At 45.3% G+C, this 17,945-nt stretch overlaps 1 protein-coding gene across 5 annotated transcripts in view; it reads right to left on the bottom strand.

Moving 5' to 3' along the window:
• The window catches only part of txlng (taxilin gamma), an 89,843-nt gene that overhangs the window by 53,981 nt on the left and 17,917 nt on the right, over positions 1-17,945 (bottom strand). For 3 of the 5 annotated variants that reach the window (XM_088991786.1, XM_088991787.1, XM_088991784.1), the window contains exon 3: positions 4,887-5,034. The exons of 1 other annotated variant lie outside the window; for it this stretch is intronic. In XM_088991786.1, coding sequence (XP_088847912.1) covers positions 4,887-5,034 — 148 coding nt within the window. Of the gene's footprint in view, positions 1-4,886; positions 5,035-7,627; positions 7,876-17,945 lie in introns of all 5 variants that reach the window. One more of the 5 variants, XM_088991785.1, reaches the window with a different exon arrangement.

Genomic DNA, 17,945 nt, shown 5'->3' with positions numbered 1-17,945 from the left:
GCGCGCATGTGTGTGTGTGTGCGCGTGTGTGGCTCTCAGTGAAAAACATTTTCAAATATTTTGCTTGTTGCACTTGAAGGTAATTTGGAATACTGTACAGTGAGACCTCGGCTTACGGACACCTTACCTTACAAACTTTTCGGTTATACGAACGTCAAATTTATGAAAATTAAACCTTGGAATACGCACTATTACTATTGTATTTTCACGACCATAAGGCGCATATAAACGTCTCAGATTTTTTTCAAAATGTGCAGTGCGCCCTGTAGTGCAGTGCGCCGAATGTGCGGACGTATTAGAGACCACCATGAGGACGTGGTAGAGAACATGAGGGGGGTGCGTGGGCGTGGGTTGTGTATAAAAGAACAGGTACGTATGTGCGTATGTGTGTTCGAACAACCCTGAAAATGGCAAAGAGACATGGTTATGAAGCTCAGTTTAAACTGAAGGCTATCAGCTACGCCGAGGAGCATGGGAATCGAGCCGCCGCGAGAGAATATGAAGTTAACGAGTCGATGGTTCGCAAGTGGAGGAAGCTGGAGAACGAACTCCGACAGGTGAAGAAGACTCAGCTGAGTTTTCGCGGACATAAAGCAAGGTGGCCGGAGTTGGAGGAAAGACTTGAGCAATGGATCGTCGAGCTAAGAGCGAGCGGAAGGAGCGTTTCGACTGTCACCATCCGACTCAGAGCAGTAACGCTAGCGGAGGTAACGCCGTCTTGGTGCTGGCGTTTTATGAAACGGTGACATTTTTCCATCCGGACCAGAACTACGGTTGCGAAGCAACAGTCGGCGGATTATTCAGAAGAGTTGGCGAACTTCCGGTACTACTGCGAGAAGCACATCGCCGACAAGCGCATCCAGCCGAGCCACATCACCAACATGGACGAGGTACCGCTAACTTTCGACATCCCGGTGAGTCACACAGTGGAGAAGAAGGGAACCAGCACGGTAGTGATACGCACAACGCCATGTTGGATTTAGCGCAACTGTTCGATTCTGTTAGCGGTAATGTGCTTGTTTTTACCATGCCGACGCCTATTGAGCGATGATTACAAAATGTTCTTACTTTGTCATTAATAAATAAAGCACTACCAAACTCAGTTTTGCTCCCGATCTGTTTTTTAAATACGCCTGTATGTTGTGGTAAGGCGGACGCCCGTATGGCAGTAGAGCAGGGGTGTCAAAGTCATTTTTTGCCGCGGGCCACATTGTAGTTATGGTTTCCTCTCGAGGGCCGTTATGAATTTGGGGAACCCATTGGAATGTTTAAATCCCTTCAAATATTACATATAGAGCACACAGCAAATTAATGAATAACTCGTTTTCAAATCTGAAGTCAAGAATAATGACTTTTATTGTGGTTGACATCCCCCATGTCGGCCTTGACTTTGACAACTGTGCAGTAGAGGATAAGTACCGGTATATAAAACTTGCGTCCTTTCATCCGGTGCGCCCAATGTGTGTGTTAAATACAGAAATGGCACACATAAATGACACTGCGCCTTTTCACACGGTGCGCTCTTTGGTCGTGAAAATACGGTACTTTCCGCAATACTCCACTGTGAGACTAATAAAGGCATATCCAATCCAATCCAATTCAATCCAATACACACCCACCACGGCTGGCGGAGTGATCTTCGGATCTGGCGAACTGATCTTCGGATCTTTGGCGGAAGCACACGACCGAACAGAACTCCAGCCGGCGCACCTTTCCACAACCCCTCTCTCTGAATTCACACGTGGATCGCCTCCGAGGAGCTTTTTGCAGAAAATGTTACTATTATGGGACCGAAAAAAACCACCACGGCCTCGTGTTCAGCCGAAGAAGACAAAAAACAAAATCACCGTCGAGGAGAAGTGGGAGATCATTGAGAAACACGAACGAGGTGTGCGTTTGTGGCGTCACATGTGCACACCGCGGCTGCATGTGAAATTCAGCCTGACACATCTCTCCCGCTGTGTTTCACTTCCCTGAGAGTAACTTTCTACGACCATTCTACAAATAAAGAGCCCGGTACCGTCCACCATTGCTACCATCCTTCGCCTAACAGCTTTACACAAAGGCGTTATTTAGTCGATGCTTTCACGTGACTAATGACACCGAAATTGTCCCGTGCGAGTTGACAGCTGGGGCGGGACCGACGCTCACGACCTCCGCCAGCCGAAGAAGACACTTCAATTTCATTTCATTTCAACGAGTTGCTGTCACCTCACCAGTGACATTACGATTCCTCGCTGCGTCTTGTGCTGGCAAGTCCAAGAGTTTGCTTTGCCCGAGGTGATTGTTAGCCGCGATCGCGCAAGTTTGTTGCTTTCCGGTTTCCGATCGCGAGTATGCTATTTTATTTTGCCTAGCTTGACAGGCTGGACGAATCGCCCTGCCCACCTTCTTTTGTTGCGTTTTATTCTGCGACCGTGGAATCATCGGACTCGCGCCTTTTGTTGTAATAATATCTCTGCCAGCACCTACGGGACTCAAAGTTGATGCAGATGACATCGAGGAGCTTGTTGCTGACCATAACGAGGTCCTCAACACAGAGAATTTGATTTGCCTTCAAGAGGACAAGCAGAAGCAGGCCATTCAGGAGTGGATGTGGAGGCTTTTATTGAACAGTTCCATCCAGAAAAGGCTATGAGAATCATCAACATGATGAATGATAATGTGATGCCTCAGTTTTGGAAGATCTTTTGTTGTAATAATATCTCTGCCAGCACCTACGGGACTCAAAGTTGATGCAGATGACATCGAGGAGCTTGTTGCTGACCATAACGAGGTCCTCAACACAGAGAATTTGATTTGCCTTCAAGAGGACAAGCAGAAGCAGGCCATTCAGGAGTGGATGTGGAGGCTTTTATTGAACAGTTCCATCCAGAAAAGGCTATGAGAATCATCAACATGATGAATGATAATGTGATGCCTCAGTTTTGGAAGATCTTACAAGTCAGAAAGCAACAGGTGTCAATTAAGAGCCATCAACGACCATCACAAATGTAAATAAAGTGACTTTGTTATACAGTGCAGTGTATTTCTTTCATTACAATACAATACCACATTTATTATACATAGAATAAGGTATGTTGTGTGTAGTTTTAAGGCTTATTTAGTTGAAAATGTTATTTTATGGAGACCTGGGAATGGATTATTCTAATTTTAATATGGGATTTTTTTGGGGATACACACTTTTCGCCTTGCACACTGGAAACCAATTAAGTTTGTAAGCCAAGGTCTCACAGTACTATTGTAAGTTGAATGACCAACCTATAACAGTGGATCCATGTTTGAGAAGAGGTGAGTGATGGATGCAATATGAAAGTGTCTGAAAGTCTAAACGTGACAGACACAGTGAAGAATGTTCAGTAAGGAATTAACACCTTCATATTTGGCATCAATTAACTGGATGCTTTTGGAAAATAAAATACCTCAATCGTGAGTGGGGCCTCGGTTTACGAACACCTTACCTTGCCTTACAAATTTTGTGGCACTACTTTTCGGGATACACATGGAGCGCTGCCCCACCATGGCTGGCGGAGTAATCTTCGGCGGAAGAACACCAAAGCACACGACCGAACAGCGCCCCAGCCGGCCTACCTTTCCACACCCCCTTTCTTTGAGTGCACACGTCGATCGTCTTCAAGGATTTTTTACGGATACTTTTGCTGTTATGGGACCGAAAAAGACCCCACCATAGGCTCGTGTTAATCCGAAGAATACACAAAACAAAATTACAGTTGAGAAGAAGGAGTTCATTGAGAAAAACGAATGAGGTGTGCGTTTGTCTGACTTCATGGCCCAGTAGCAATATGCTAACTCCACCATTGCTACCATCCTTCGCAACAAACAATCAGAATCAGAATAAGCCATTAAAGGTGCGTGTGTTGCTAAAGTTGTTTCCGTGCTGTCAAAGCAGCAGTCTGGGGCAATAGAATAGGTTGAAAAACTTCTGTTAATTTGGATGAATGAAAGGCAGCTAGCCGGCGACAGCGTGAATAAAGCAATTATATCCGAGAAAGCACGGCTAATTCACTCTGATATTGTCATGCGGCAACCTGGAAGTTCGCCATTTATTGATACAGGGCATCATTCCTCGGAATGGTGAAAGAAGAAGGCTACGTTCCTGAGCAAGTATTTTATGCAGATGAGACCGGCCTTTTTTGGAAAAAGATGCCTAACCGGACTTTCATAACACAGGAAGAGAACTCTGAACCTCATTCCACCAAGCCATCAACGACCATCACAAAGGTAAATAAAACAACCTTATTATACAGTACACGTTAGTTCTTTATTTACAGTCCTTGTGGAATGTGACTCCTTTCAAACAGCAATTCTTTCCGACCTGCCACCCCATCAAGCCATCAACGACCATCACAAAGGTAAATAAAACGCCTTAAGGCGAATAAGGTATGTTTGTAGTTGTAGGGCTTATTTAGTTGAAAATTATATTTTATGGAGACCTGGGAACGGATTATACTCATTTGAATGGTTTCCTATGGGAAATTAATTTGTGGGATACACACTTTTCACCTTACACACTCTGTCTGGGAACCAATTAAGTGCCTAAGCCATGGTCCCACTGTATTACCAAAAGGGAAATACAGAGAATGCTGCAGAAATAAGATACATATTTCATTACTAATTGTAGATTACAAAATATAGATTTTCTATTTTCTCAGACTTGCAAATCAGTAAAGATACAGTGAAATGGTTAGGATTGAGGGGTTTGCTCCAGGGAAAATGGGTGTAATTCAATTTGCAAATATTTGTCAACTATGGCCTTGGGAAGCCTCTTGAGACGCGTGTGCCTTTAATTGGAAACAAAAGACGAGAGTGTACTCTGCACAATGAATAAAATGCAATCGGAAATAGTTTCAATTCAGACTTCCTACCAAAGGCATCATCTTCAGAAGATTTAGGTTCTCCAGGATCAAGCTCTGCCTCCCTGAAGTCATCACTTGGGCAGACCTCTCTGCCAGGAGTTTCACCTCTCTCTTCCTCGTTGCAGCTCAACTCCAAACCAAATTCTGCAACCTCCTCCTAGCAAGACAAATATACACAAAACCACTTTGAAAAGCAACTTCAGAGTCATCTTTATTCCCCAAAGTCAGTCATGGGCAGGAAAGAGTAGCGGGGTGAATTGGATGTTTTGCAGGGTTCACAGGAGCAGTTTTTAAAATACATTCCCTTGGCATGTCTTTTTTTGGCACCGATAACTACCATGCCATTTAGACCTTTTTTTAAATTGTGCATTAGAACGATGGCGTCTGAGTAGTCAGCCATCAGCAAGTGCTCTGATGAGCCTTGCTTTTTTTGTCACTTTATGTTGCTGTGCGTCGTGTGGAACGTATACAGATTGTTTTTCAGCATTTTCGGCCACGACAATCATCAAGGAGGAGACTGTGCTGAGCGGTTGCGCCTTTCGACAGCATGAATATGCCAGTACTGGTTTTGAATGGGAGGAATGTCGGAGCCATTTGACTGTCATCGCTGGACAGCTCTGGGGCCATTGTGCTTTTTTGCGCCTGTAATGGGCAGCATCTTCACAGCCCTGCTTTGTTCAGCGGAAGGGTCGGTGCTGTTGGACAGTCTGCGGTTGGATGGATGCATGGCTTGAGTAGCCCGCGATAAGAAGAAAGGAGCGTCAGTGCAGAGCGCCGATGCGTATTTGGAACTGTCACGGCTTGGAATTGAAGCGGATCTATGTGGGACAGGAGATGTGAGACAATGTCTTTTCTTCAATGGATGCTACAGCTTCCTGTTTGCTTTCAACATTTAGCAAATTCCACCATGACGTCCCTGATCCACTGCTGAAATGGATGCTTTGATCCTCTCCTCTTTCATCTAGAACTGCTTCATGTCATCACAAAGAAATGGTGTCAAAAGCCGCGGTCAGGTCGAGAATGATAAGGATGGAGAGTGAACCGGCATCTGATGCCATGAGAAGATCATGGCAGCCGACAACTAAATTTTGACCTTTAGGTCACCGCGCATGCGTAAACAACGGCGCTAAGCGCAGCAAAATTTACAAGCTAGTCAGCGAATTACCTCAGATTTTAAGCCCTCGCTAAAACATATGGTGGTCAAAATGAGTGAGAAAGCTGGACCAAGTAAGAAGGCCAAAACATATTACTTTCATACGAAATGGGAGGTGGACTTTTTCTTCACAATGTCATTTTCAAAATGCGTATTGCCAAGTGCAGGCAGACTTCTTGAATTACCATTGCATAATCCGTCAACAAGTGTTATGCGCTAAAATGCTCAACATGAGGAAATGTGCTACCTCCTTGACTGCATTATTCGGCTCCACTTATTTATGTGAATCAGCCTTTTCCTACATGAAGCATCTACTGTCCGGACTATGCATCCCTGGCTGATTCAATTCAGTGCAAGTCTTCAAAGTAAACTCAGGTAATTACAAAAAATGTTAATAGTTATTTATTCTGTTATGTATATGTAGTTATGATGTGTGTTGTGCAATATTGGCTTATTCAGTTATGTAAGGTACATCAACATACATTGTACATACAAAGAATCCTTAATACATTTGAAAATAATGATGTTTTGCATTTTTGTAGTGGGTAGATCATTTTGACTTGGTTGTTTTTATAAGTAGCTCGTATGCTGAATAAGTGTGAGCACCCCTGATCTCAGGCCACAAAATCCCAGTGACATTGAATGAGAAAGACAAGGACTGGGCAGATGATCTCAACCGCTTTCTCAACCGGTTTGACCAGAGGTCTGTCGCCCCCTCCCCACTGTCAACTACAACTTGTTTTGTGTTGTTTTTTTGGAGTTGTTTTTGTGTTTTCTTTTGTCACTTTGTGTGGAATGGATACAGATAGTTTTTCAGCATTTTTGGCGACAACATTCATCAAGGAGGAAACTGTGCTAGGCGGTTGCACCTTTTCGGCAGCACAAATATGCGACTACTGTTTTTGAATGGGAGGAATGACTGTGCCATATGACTGTCATCGCTGGACAGCAGTGGGGTGATTTTTTTTGCGCCTTGACTGGACTACAAATACAGATGCTCTAATAACAAAGGGACAGAGTGGCCTCTGCCTACTCGGGAAACTGAGGTCTTTTGGGGTTCAGGGGTCACTCCTGAAGACCGTCTATGACTCTGTGATCACTTCAGCCATGCACTATGGAATTGGCTGCTGGTGAGGCAGCATCAACACCCGGGACAGAAAAAGACTGCAGTGCCTGGTCAAGAAGGCCAGTCTGTCCTGGGCTGCTCAATGGACTCTCTGGAGGAGGTGGGCAACAGACGGATGCTAGCTAAACTAAAAGCTATGATGCACAGCCCCTCCCGTGACGGCACTGGGTAGCTCCTTCAGCCAGAGACTGTTACACCCGTGCTGCCGTTGAGGTACTGCCGCTCCTTCCTACCAACTGCTGTCAGGCTTCTTAATAACCACATGTGAAAAACAAAACCTGGACACTTGCATTGTAAATAGCACATCCACCTTATGTTGAGTGAATCCACTTACATATATCAAATGTGCTTTTTATACCGTATCATTATACTTGCACTATTGGGACTATAAAAGGCTTTCTGATTCTGATGATCAGGGGAACTTGGCCTGCACGTTGAGGTTCATCCTAACGCAAGAAAGGTTAACCTCACCATTTTGGAGTGGGGGTGGCTGGTGCTGAATGATTCATATTTTTGCAACAGCTTCTTCCTTGGCACGTAAAACATTCCTGATCATTGCGGTCTGAGCAAGGCAATCCTGGGCCAAGTCAACAGACAGCCTCATCCAGTCCTGGTTCCACCATTGCAGACCCACCACCTGGGGCTGGAAAGTTCCGCGAGGACTTCTTTTATCTTGGTGGCCCATGGCTTGACTTGTCCACCCTGGCACTTGTGCTAGTCTGGCAAAAGAGCAGAAAGGTAACATTCCTGATGAGCTAACCTTCCTCGTGGAGTTGCATTGTAGTCATTGTTGTTAAGGGACCAAGATGCAGCCAGCGGCTAACGTCAGCAGTAGGAGCCCGATCCAATCGCCGGCGGCGGAGGATACGGCAGAGAAAATCAATGTTGAAAACTTAACCATAACCATAAAGGAAGATGGTCGACACAATCGCTTGGTAAATGCGACCTTTCGTCTGGCACTGACCTCGCGAATGCCATTTTAGGCGCACAAAGGCTGACCTGGCGCCCCAAACGACTTCTGCTTTTACTTGCCCTATGGAGCTACGGAGGTGATATGATGCGTGAAGGAATACATTTTCTTCATGGACACGCCATCCAGTGACAGCGATTGTTCGTCAGCTGGGTTGATGAGGGAGAGAATGATTTTGGTCTAAGAGGCGTTGATGCGCATTCCAATAGTCAGGATCGTTCGATTGATTTTCGTCAGTGCGTTTTCACCTTCCTCAAACGTGTTTCCAAGTAGAGTGACATCATCCGCGTAGGCCAGGTGTGATCCCGCGACACCTCGACCAACTGTCACACCCTCAAAACCATGGAGAGCAGTGTTGAAAAAATTGTTTTTTATACTTCTTCCGGGATGCAGTCTTAACCCAGGGCTTTATTGTCCAGAGCTGACAAAGGACACCTCGATTTCCTCAACCATAGGCAGGTCCGAGTTGCAGTCATACTCCTCGTCAGTTGCCAGAAGCATAGGCGCTAACAGTGGTTGTGGGTGATTGACTTCGAAGTTTTAGCACCGATGTTGCAATCATAGAACGTTTTACTGACTCCGGTTGATTTACAACTCACCTTCTTGGCCAGCTGAAAAACCTTGTGGGTATCGCCCAGAGTGGCGGCCCTCTCAGTTTCTTCCGCAGTCACGCCAATAGATGTTTCAATCTGCTCAAATCGCCTTAATGGTTTGTCACCGTAGTTAGTGGAATATGGCTGCTTCTGTTACTTGTGCAAGCCTGGATCGTCTTACAAGGGTCAGTGTGTTTGAAAACACACTGACCCTTGTAGGACTGGACTGCAGTGATCCAGTCGCATTCTGCTTTTTGGTGGAGTCGAGGTGTGAGCGTGCAGCTGCGGTAATTGAGTTCCCACCACTCCTGCTTCAGCTCATTTGAAGCCAGGTGTAATTGAGCAAAGTGGTTTCGTTCCGTGACATCAATCCGTGTGCTGTGTTTTGGAGGGCGATTAACACAAGCGCGTGGGAAAGCCGCTCATGCTGTCCATGTTTGTGCCGCAGTATGCTGTATGTTCTTTTTATACATTCGGGGCGCCACTAAATACTGCCTGAGATCTGCGGGCCGGAACACGCATCGCGCTACCTTTTTCCACCTTTTTCTTGTGTGGTCTTCCATCTATTTTTTTCTTTCGGCGTCGTAAATATTTACTTGAACAAACAGTGTCGATCCTTCAACGTCTATATCAACCAATTGTTTTTTCCAACAAATTCTTCTTTATCGAGGCAGACTGGCAACTAATTTGATTTAACTCGTTTCCAAAAAACGGGACGACTTTCGCGCAGCCATGTTAGTGCCTCGACTTCACTGTAAATACATGAAATCGCAATCTCGTTCCGGTATGTTTTTTCGAAATAAAATATTTAATAAATTTATTTAATAAATATATAAATATATATATATATATATATATATATATATATATATATATATATATATATATATAATTGAAAAAGAAGATCAAAATGTTTTAAGAGGTGACAAGATATGTTCAACAGATATTAAACATACAACAGTATGGAATGTACAGTCATTTTCAAAATCATGACGCTTCAGCAGACAAAACAACAAACATTGTTGCAAAAAACGCTTGCATTCATGTAACAGTACATGTACATAACACTGCAATTAGTATGTATGTAAGCTATTTAAAAAAGTCATCAATCTTCTTCTGCTTCCCATTTTTATATTTTAATATGAACACTTCCATCTTGTTTAACGCTTCTAAAAAACCGGATGCATTTTCTACGGATTCAAAGAAAGATCGCATGTCCGCAACCCCTTGCAACGCTTTTGTCGAAGTTGCAAAAGGTGTGCATTCAGTCGCTACTTCTTCATCGTCATCAGCATCATCATCATCACGGGACTCTACTGTGGCATACTTGGCTTTGACCTCTGCTGCGATATCCGCATCTGATGAGCTTGAGAATGTCGCAATGTCTTTGTCGACTGCGACATACGATGCAATGTCGGCGACTTTTAGCTTTTCAGCCAACACTGCAAGAGGAATGTTGTATTCAGATGAGAAAACTAAGATGCCGTAGTTATTTCTTTCACATTAAATCAGGAAGTTGTCTTTTATGGCAAAAGAGCAAGATTTGGTTTTCTCTGTGAGTGGTTCCTTATCAGGGCGGCCTGTCACTCTGTTCAAAATTCACGATGCAACTGTCAAGAGTACAAGACTCCCCATTGTGGAGTGAAAGTGAAACAAACAGTGTGCATTCCCATGCAGTATGTTAGTTTGAAACTATCTGACTGAGCTAAGACACTGATGAAGGAAACAATTAAAGCTTGATTAATTTGAGTAAATTAATACAACATAAATGTGATAAAAGCATGATCCTTCGTACTGTAACAGATGGAACTGGCTCGGCGATTGATAAAAAGAAAGAAAACAGTAAGGAAGAATTAATAATGATACCAATTATATTTTCGAACTGGTAACTGCTACGCGACTGTGGGATCAGATTCAGCCTTTATAAACTTGATTCAATTATTGAAATTATTGAAATTATGGAAATAGTTAATGTGTGGCCACCATACTTGATTTGTAAAGTGCAAAGTGATGTTTGACAAATGCCAACTCAATTCTATCTCTCCTCCACCTCAGATGGCGCTACCTGACAAATTCATTTTTGAATGTTATTTTATGTGCAGCGATCCCGCATCAAGGCCGAGAAGGTGACTGTGGGAATGTCTAGGCTACAAATCGACTTGTCACATTTTTGACAAGACAAGATAGAAACGTCTTTGGTTGCGCCACACACATTCAGGGAATTTGCGGGAAGCTGTGCTCCTCTAATGAAGAAAAAACTAACAAACAAAAAATCTGACCGAATGTGAATTAATGTGTCCAGGTTCCAGCACGGCTGGCCCATTCCTCTATCTCCACTTCTAAATTATGGCCGGCTGGCCGCAAAGGCTTGACCAAGGCGGCATGGCTGTGGGGCGGTAGGATGAGTGCCTGAGGGCGTGTGCGAGGAAATCTCTGAAATCAAGCTGGCTGTTCAAATTGTGGTGACGTGAAAGAAATGGACTCTGAATGCACAGCCACTTGCATCCACCCGTTCAGACAAGCTCCACGATGTCCACAGCACTGTCAAGCCGCAAAGCCAAGACATCCCACCTGCTCCCTGGGATAGAAACTGAACTCCAAATGCTTGCTGCTGGCCTCACAGAAATGAACTTGAGAAAGCTGAAACACATTTGCTGCCACCCGTTCAGCGATCAAGCCACAAAGCCAAGAGACATCCCACCTGCTCCCTGGGATGGAAACTCAACTGAAAGTGCTTGCTGCTGGCATCACAGAACTGAACCTGAGAAAGCTGAAGCATGATTTGCTGCAGAAATGGACTCTGAATGAACAATCTCTCACAAAGCAACTCCACTGCAACCACTGAACTCCTGCAACAGTACTGGCTTCGATCCCTTGATTTCCTCCACATGACCCGACCGACCTCATGATAATCACCCCACTTCACAATGCCTTTGACACATTCGAAAACGACATTGATCCCTATTCTATAGATTCAAGATGGCGCCCCCCTGTGTGGCTGCCTCCACAGCAGCTCTTTCCCTTTCTTGTCTACTTTTTCACTTCTTTACTTTTCCGTTTTTGTTTTGCCTAATCTCGTTCCATAAACCTACGGGGAGGAGATGGGCATCTTTTCTTTTGCTCATCGCCGTTATTTTTTACTTTTTCATCGCTCCTGTGAACGGGGAATCCACGCGCACGCGAAATCCCATTGTTTACAGTCGAGACCAGCTACTAGCGTGGCGGGCTAATAGCGGACTAGCGGCCGCCGCACCAGACATCCCTGATGAACTGAAGAGGAGGAAACGAGGATGTCGGGCCGGGAAAGATCGCCGCAAAAGAACGAGGAAATACCGACACGTTCCCCCGTCCGTCATCATGGGGAACGTGAGATCGCTCCCAAATAAAATGGACGAGCTGGCGGCGCTAACGCGGCATCAGAGGGAGTACCGGGAAGCCAGCTTGCTACTCGTCACGGAGACATGGCTTTCGGCAATCACTCCGGACGCCCACGCAGAGTTGGAGGGCTTCCAACTCGTACGAGCGGACAGAAATGAAGGCAGCGGTAAGCAGAAAGGAGGGGGGATTGCTGTATTTGTGAATGACAAATGGTGCAATCCTGGGCACATCACGGTGAAGGAAAAACTTTGCACTCGGGACATCGAGCTGCTCGCCGTTAGCCTCCGGCCGCATTACCTGCCACGGGAATTCTCACACGTCATAGCCGTGACGACGTACATTCCCCCTACGGCAAATGGCGGCGCTGCCTCCGATGCCCTCATATCTGTTGTAAACAAGCTGCAAACCCAGTCCCTCAACGCATTGTTTATCATCTCAGGGGACTTCAATCACATTTCCCTGAAATTCTCCCTCCCAACATTCACACAGTATGTAACTTGTGCCACCAGAGACAATAACATATTGGACCTATTTTATTAAAACGCCAAGGATGCATACAAACCCTCCCCCCTCCCCCCTCTCGGAAGAGCAGACCACAATATGGTTTGTCTCCAGCCTGTGTACAAACCCCTTGTGCAGAGGCAACCAGCTGTGACCCGCACGATCAAAAGATGGTCCACAGAAGCTGAAGAAGCTCTGCGGGACTGTTTTGATTCAACCAGGTGGGAGCTCTTTACTGAGATTCATGGGGAAGACATTGACTCACTCACCAACACCATCACAGACTACATTAACTTTTGTGAACAAAACACCGTACCCACCAGGACTGTGCGGTGTTTTGCCAACAACAAACCATGGATTAATCCCGACATAAAAGTCCTCCTGAAGGAGAAGAAAAGGGCTTTTGTGTCGGGCAACAGAGAGGAACTGAAGGCCGTGCAGATCCAACTGAGGAGGAAGATCAGAGAGGGGAAGAAGGCCTACAGAATGAAAATGGAGGAGCAGCTGCAAGCCAGCAATGTCGCTGGTGTCTGGAAGGGCCTGAAAAACATCTCAGGCCACAAAAGCCCAGTGACATTGAACGAAAAAGACAAGGATGGGCAGATGAACTCAACCGCTTTTTCAATCGGTTTGACAAGACGCCAGCCGCCCCCGGCCCACCGTCAACTTCACCTGTAGCTGCACCTGCACCAACTCTCACTGTGGCCTTACCCTCCCTGCCCCCTCTCACGACCAGCTTTCCACAACCAACATCTGCCCTCCCAACCGTTGCCACACCCTCAGCCGCCACTCTGCCTCCTGGTTCCTGCCTGTCTGTCACAACTGCGCAGGTGAGGAACCAACTGAGGAGGATGCAGGTGAGGAAGGCAGCAGGTCCGGATGATATCAGTTCCCGACTCCTCAAGACCTGCTCCGACCAGCTGTGTGTCATTGTCCAGCACTTGTTCAACCTGAGCCTGAAGCTGGGCAGAGTTCCACAGCTGTGGAAAACGTCATGCCTGGTCCCAGTGCCCAAGATTGCCAACCCCAAAGAGCTCAACAGCTACAGACCGGTGGCGCTGACGTCTCACCTGATGAAGACGCTGGAGAGACTCGTCCTTGCCCACCTGCGACCGCTGGCAAGCTCATCGCTGGACCCGCTACAGTTTGCCTACCAGCCCAGCATCGGTGTGGAGGATGCCATCATCTACCTCCTCCATACGGCGTTGCTGCACCTGGAGAATGCTGGGAGCACGGTGAGGATCACATTCTTCGATTTCTCCAGTGCCTTCAACACCATCCAGCCAAGTCTACTGGGGGACAAGCTGCGGCATGCCGGAGTCGACCATCACCTCACATCCTGGATTACAGATTACCTCACAAACAGGCCACAGTACGTGAGAGTAAAGAACTGTGAGTCGGGCAGGCTTCTCTGCAGCACCGGAGCGCCGCAGGGAACAGTCCTGGCTCCATTCCTCTTCACCCTCTACACCTCGGACTTCAAGTACAACACCCCAACTTGCCACCTTCAGAAGTTCTCTGACGATTCAGCTATTGTCGGCCTCATTACAGAGGGGAGACGATAGGGAGTACAGGGGACTGACAAAGGACTTTGTGGACTGGTGCCAGCAGAATCACCTCCAGATCAACACCGGGAAAACCAAGGAGCTGGTGGTGGACTTCTGCAGGAAACAATCCTCACCTGCACCATTGAACATCCAGGGTTCGGACATTGAGAGGGTGACCTCCTACAAGTACCTGGGTGTTACTCTCAACAATGGACTGGACAACAAACACGGATGCCCTAATCAAAAAGGGACAGAGTCGCCTCTTCCTCCTTAGGAAACTGAGGTCTTTTGGAGTTCAGGGGTCACTCCTAAAGACTTTCTATGACTCTGTGGTGGCATCAGCCATCCACTATGGCATTGTCTGCTGGTCAGGCAGCATCACCACCCGGGACAGAAAAAGACTGGAGCGCTTTGTCAAGCGGGCCAGTTCTGTCGTGGGCTGCTCGCTGGACTCTCTAGAGGAGGTGGGCAACAGACGGACGCTAGCTAAACTAAAAGCTATGACGGACAGCCCCTCCCACCCCCTCCTGCCCATCCTGACAGCTCTGGGTAGCTCCTTTAGCCAGAGACTATTACACCCGCGCTGCAAGAAGGAGAGGTACTGCCGCTCGTTCCTACCGACTGCTGTCAGGCTTCACAATTCCCAATGATCACATGTGAAAAAAAAAAAAAAAAAACTGGACACTTGTAAATATGGGTTGTTGCAATATATCTAAATGCATTTCTTGATTCTGCACTATGTACAGTCTTGTTTATAGAACGGTTTTTGCACATCTACATTTGCACAGTATACAGTTGACATTTTTATTTTGTTATTCTTAGAATATCTTGTTTTCTATCCTTTCACTCCCACCCCAACCCCATCCCTCTTCAATTGCTGCTGTGGACTGCAAATTTCCCCATTGCGGGACGAATAAAGGTATTCTGATTCTGATTCTGATTCTAATTTCCATAGGTGCGTGGAGGATGTGGCAGCCGCGTGGACCTGCCAGGAAGCTCATTGCTTGCTATTGTTTTCTCGCACTGAAATTGGTAGTGGATGATATTTCAAAAAAAATGTTAATTGTTAGAAATGCCTCGTGAGCTGTGTCTCAATAGTATGAAAAGCTGTTTTTCGCAAACGTTTTGGGGAAAAATTGTTAATTAAAATAATTTTTTCCTGAAGTGAAATTTTGACTGACAATTTCAGACATTATACGTTCATACGTGGACATTTCCCATTCATTCATCTTGGTGTGAAGATGGGATTTTTCTCGCTGCATGATAGGAGATTTGGTTGCTTGGAAGCCACTCTGTGGCCAATTTGACCTTTCTTTATTTTACGATCCCAAACGGAAAGAAAAATTCCAATTCGTATGGTTTTTGGGGGTTTACACGATACCCTCGTGCAAACTGACTAATTGGAGGTGCTTTATTTGGTTGTTTTGTTAAAATGCCTCAACTTCTGCTCTTTTTCAGAAAGGAGTGGGGGGAGAGATCGACAACATTTTGACCGACACCAGCATGCAATTGAACCCAATCGAACAAATATATCCAGCATGCATGCGTCAGATGTGCGGCAGCATTCGGCAAATGGTTTCAAAAAGGAAAAAAGGCCACATTGTTTTTGTTAGAATGATCCCGATTGTCACAGTGGCTACTTTGTTCGAAAATTTTTACAATATCAGCGAAGCGAACAGGAAATAAGAATAAAAAGAAAAGATGGTTTATATGCCACACCAAGTGACTCATAGATTAATGATGATAATATTAATAAATGTAATTTGAAAGTGCTTTTTATTGCACTCGTAGATGCTTCACAAGAGCTTAAAATGTTAAATTAAATGTACGCCTGAAGACAAGCATACTTAATTGATGCCAAAAATCTATCTAAAAGGAAGCACGAGTAACGAGGTTAAAACATGGGAAAAAAAACATTGTGGGACATTTTAGGTTTTGAGCGCTGATTCACAAGTGGGGGGGTCATAGTTTGCGTCCCATGAGTGAGGTCGGCTATCTGAAGGCCGGATGCCCCCCAGTTCTGAGTCTGGCTGCGAGGATGTCACGGAGATTTGTGTTAGAGGATTGGGGGCTGCAGACGGAGTGTTTTGGTGGGGGTCAGGAAAGATCAGATGAGGCCTTGATTGTGGGGGTATTTATGGGGGTGTGTGCTGCAGTGTGTGGAAACAGAGCGGAGACGAGAAACTTTTTTTTTTAAAGGTAGAAGAATGCGGTTTTGGTAATTTGGGTGTTGGGTGGAATTGTAGAAAGAGAGGTGCTTATCAATTTGAACTCTAAAGTTGCAACAGTTAGAGGGGGGATTGGGTGCAGTTGTCAATGATATTCAAGTAGGATGAACAGTTGTTGATGTTGTGTATGAATTGTTTCCTGATTAGAATATTAGGAGGAGACGGGTTAGCCAAAGAGATGGTAAGGGTTTTTGAAGGTGCTAGAGAAAGCAGTTGATGGGAGATCAACTCCTATGCTGATTCAGGCGATGTAGTTGGAGATTTTTAATGTTTAAGGGGAAAGATAGTTTTTGTTTGTTTTGTTTTTGTTTTTTCCACGTTAACCACCTTCTTGCAGACCGTTTGGGTGAATTCCTGAGTAGGGGGACTGCAGACGGAGTGGCCAGAGACGGAAGGTTTGTATCAACGGTTGGAGACTACAGACGGGGGAAATGGGGTTCATCAGAAAACCACGGTAAGATCGAAATACAATACAGGGTCTAGAATCTGGAAATTATATGGTGGTGACCTCGAGAGATATTTTAAATGGGTGAGGCTGCGCCAATTGCGCTACTCAGCCTCGAGGGTCACCGTAAATTGTGCCAGGGGTTCCACGCCTTTTGAGGTGGAACATGGCCGAGAGCTCCCCGCTCCATGGAAATGCATGGATCCGGGCGCTCCTCAAAGAATGGTCCATTGAGGAGACATACGCTCATTTTGTGTTCTCGTCCATTATTTTCAGGACCAGACTGGACCATGATATACCAGGCTGCTACCACAGACGCGTCGAGGCTGGTGACGGAAGGGGCCACCAGATGACCAGAGGGACCAGTCACTCAGCCTATCTAGGGGTGTGGAGTCAAGCGATGTGGAACTCGTATCTCAAGGCCTTTGGACGGAGGGACCGATCTGGATTTTCCCTGCATGCTAAGATCGGATTGCATGCTGTACATTTTATCCCAATATCGTTGTTCTTTTCCCAAGAAAAAAAAAAAAGGGGGCGGGGATGAAATGAGAGATGTTCCCAAATTTGTTTTTAATGAAAAAGAAAAATATGTTTTTTAGGTATATTGGTTATTATCTGGTGTCTTCAAATTAAGTTGAACTGTTTCCAAATGCCCACAGTGATTTTGAAACTGTCATGAATGAGCAATTTGTTGAACAGTAATTTAAAATGACACTCCAGTCATATAATCAGACTAATGAAAATGCAACTTTGAAATATATGATTAAGAGGTGGGACTGGGGGGTATATATATATACATACATGATTCCCATTGATTGTTAGGCTATTGCGGGGAATGTCTTCTGTCTTGTATTTTACCTATATACACATATCCCAATAGTATAGACACATATATGCCATTATATTTAGTATTTTTTTCCACATTTTTTCACATTCCACGATCACTGTCAAGGTAATGTTTGCTATCACTTTTAAAAATGATTAAGAGGTGGGAATGACGGAGAATAATAATTTATCATGTTTAAAAGTGCCGTGCTTTGCTGACCAACTAAACAATGGGCCTACAGTCAAAAGCGCAGATGGCCACAGTAAATCTGAGTGAAACAGACACGGCAAGGTGAACTGTC

Source organism: Hippocampus bargibanti, linkage group LG03 (genome assembly GCF_051943395.1).
Source record: "Hippocampus bargibanti isolate YZ-2025 linkage group LG03, ASM5194339v1, whole genome shotgun sequence".
In the NCBI taxonomy this organism is placed as follows: domain Eukaryota; kingdom Metazoa; phylum Chordata; class Actinopteri; order Syngnathiformes; family Syngnathidae; genus Hippocampus; species Hippocampus bargibanti.
Note: the sequence above shows the minus strand (reverse complement) of the source record. Positions and strands in the feature narration are given on the sequence as shown.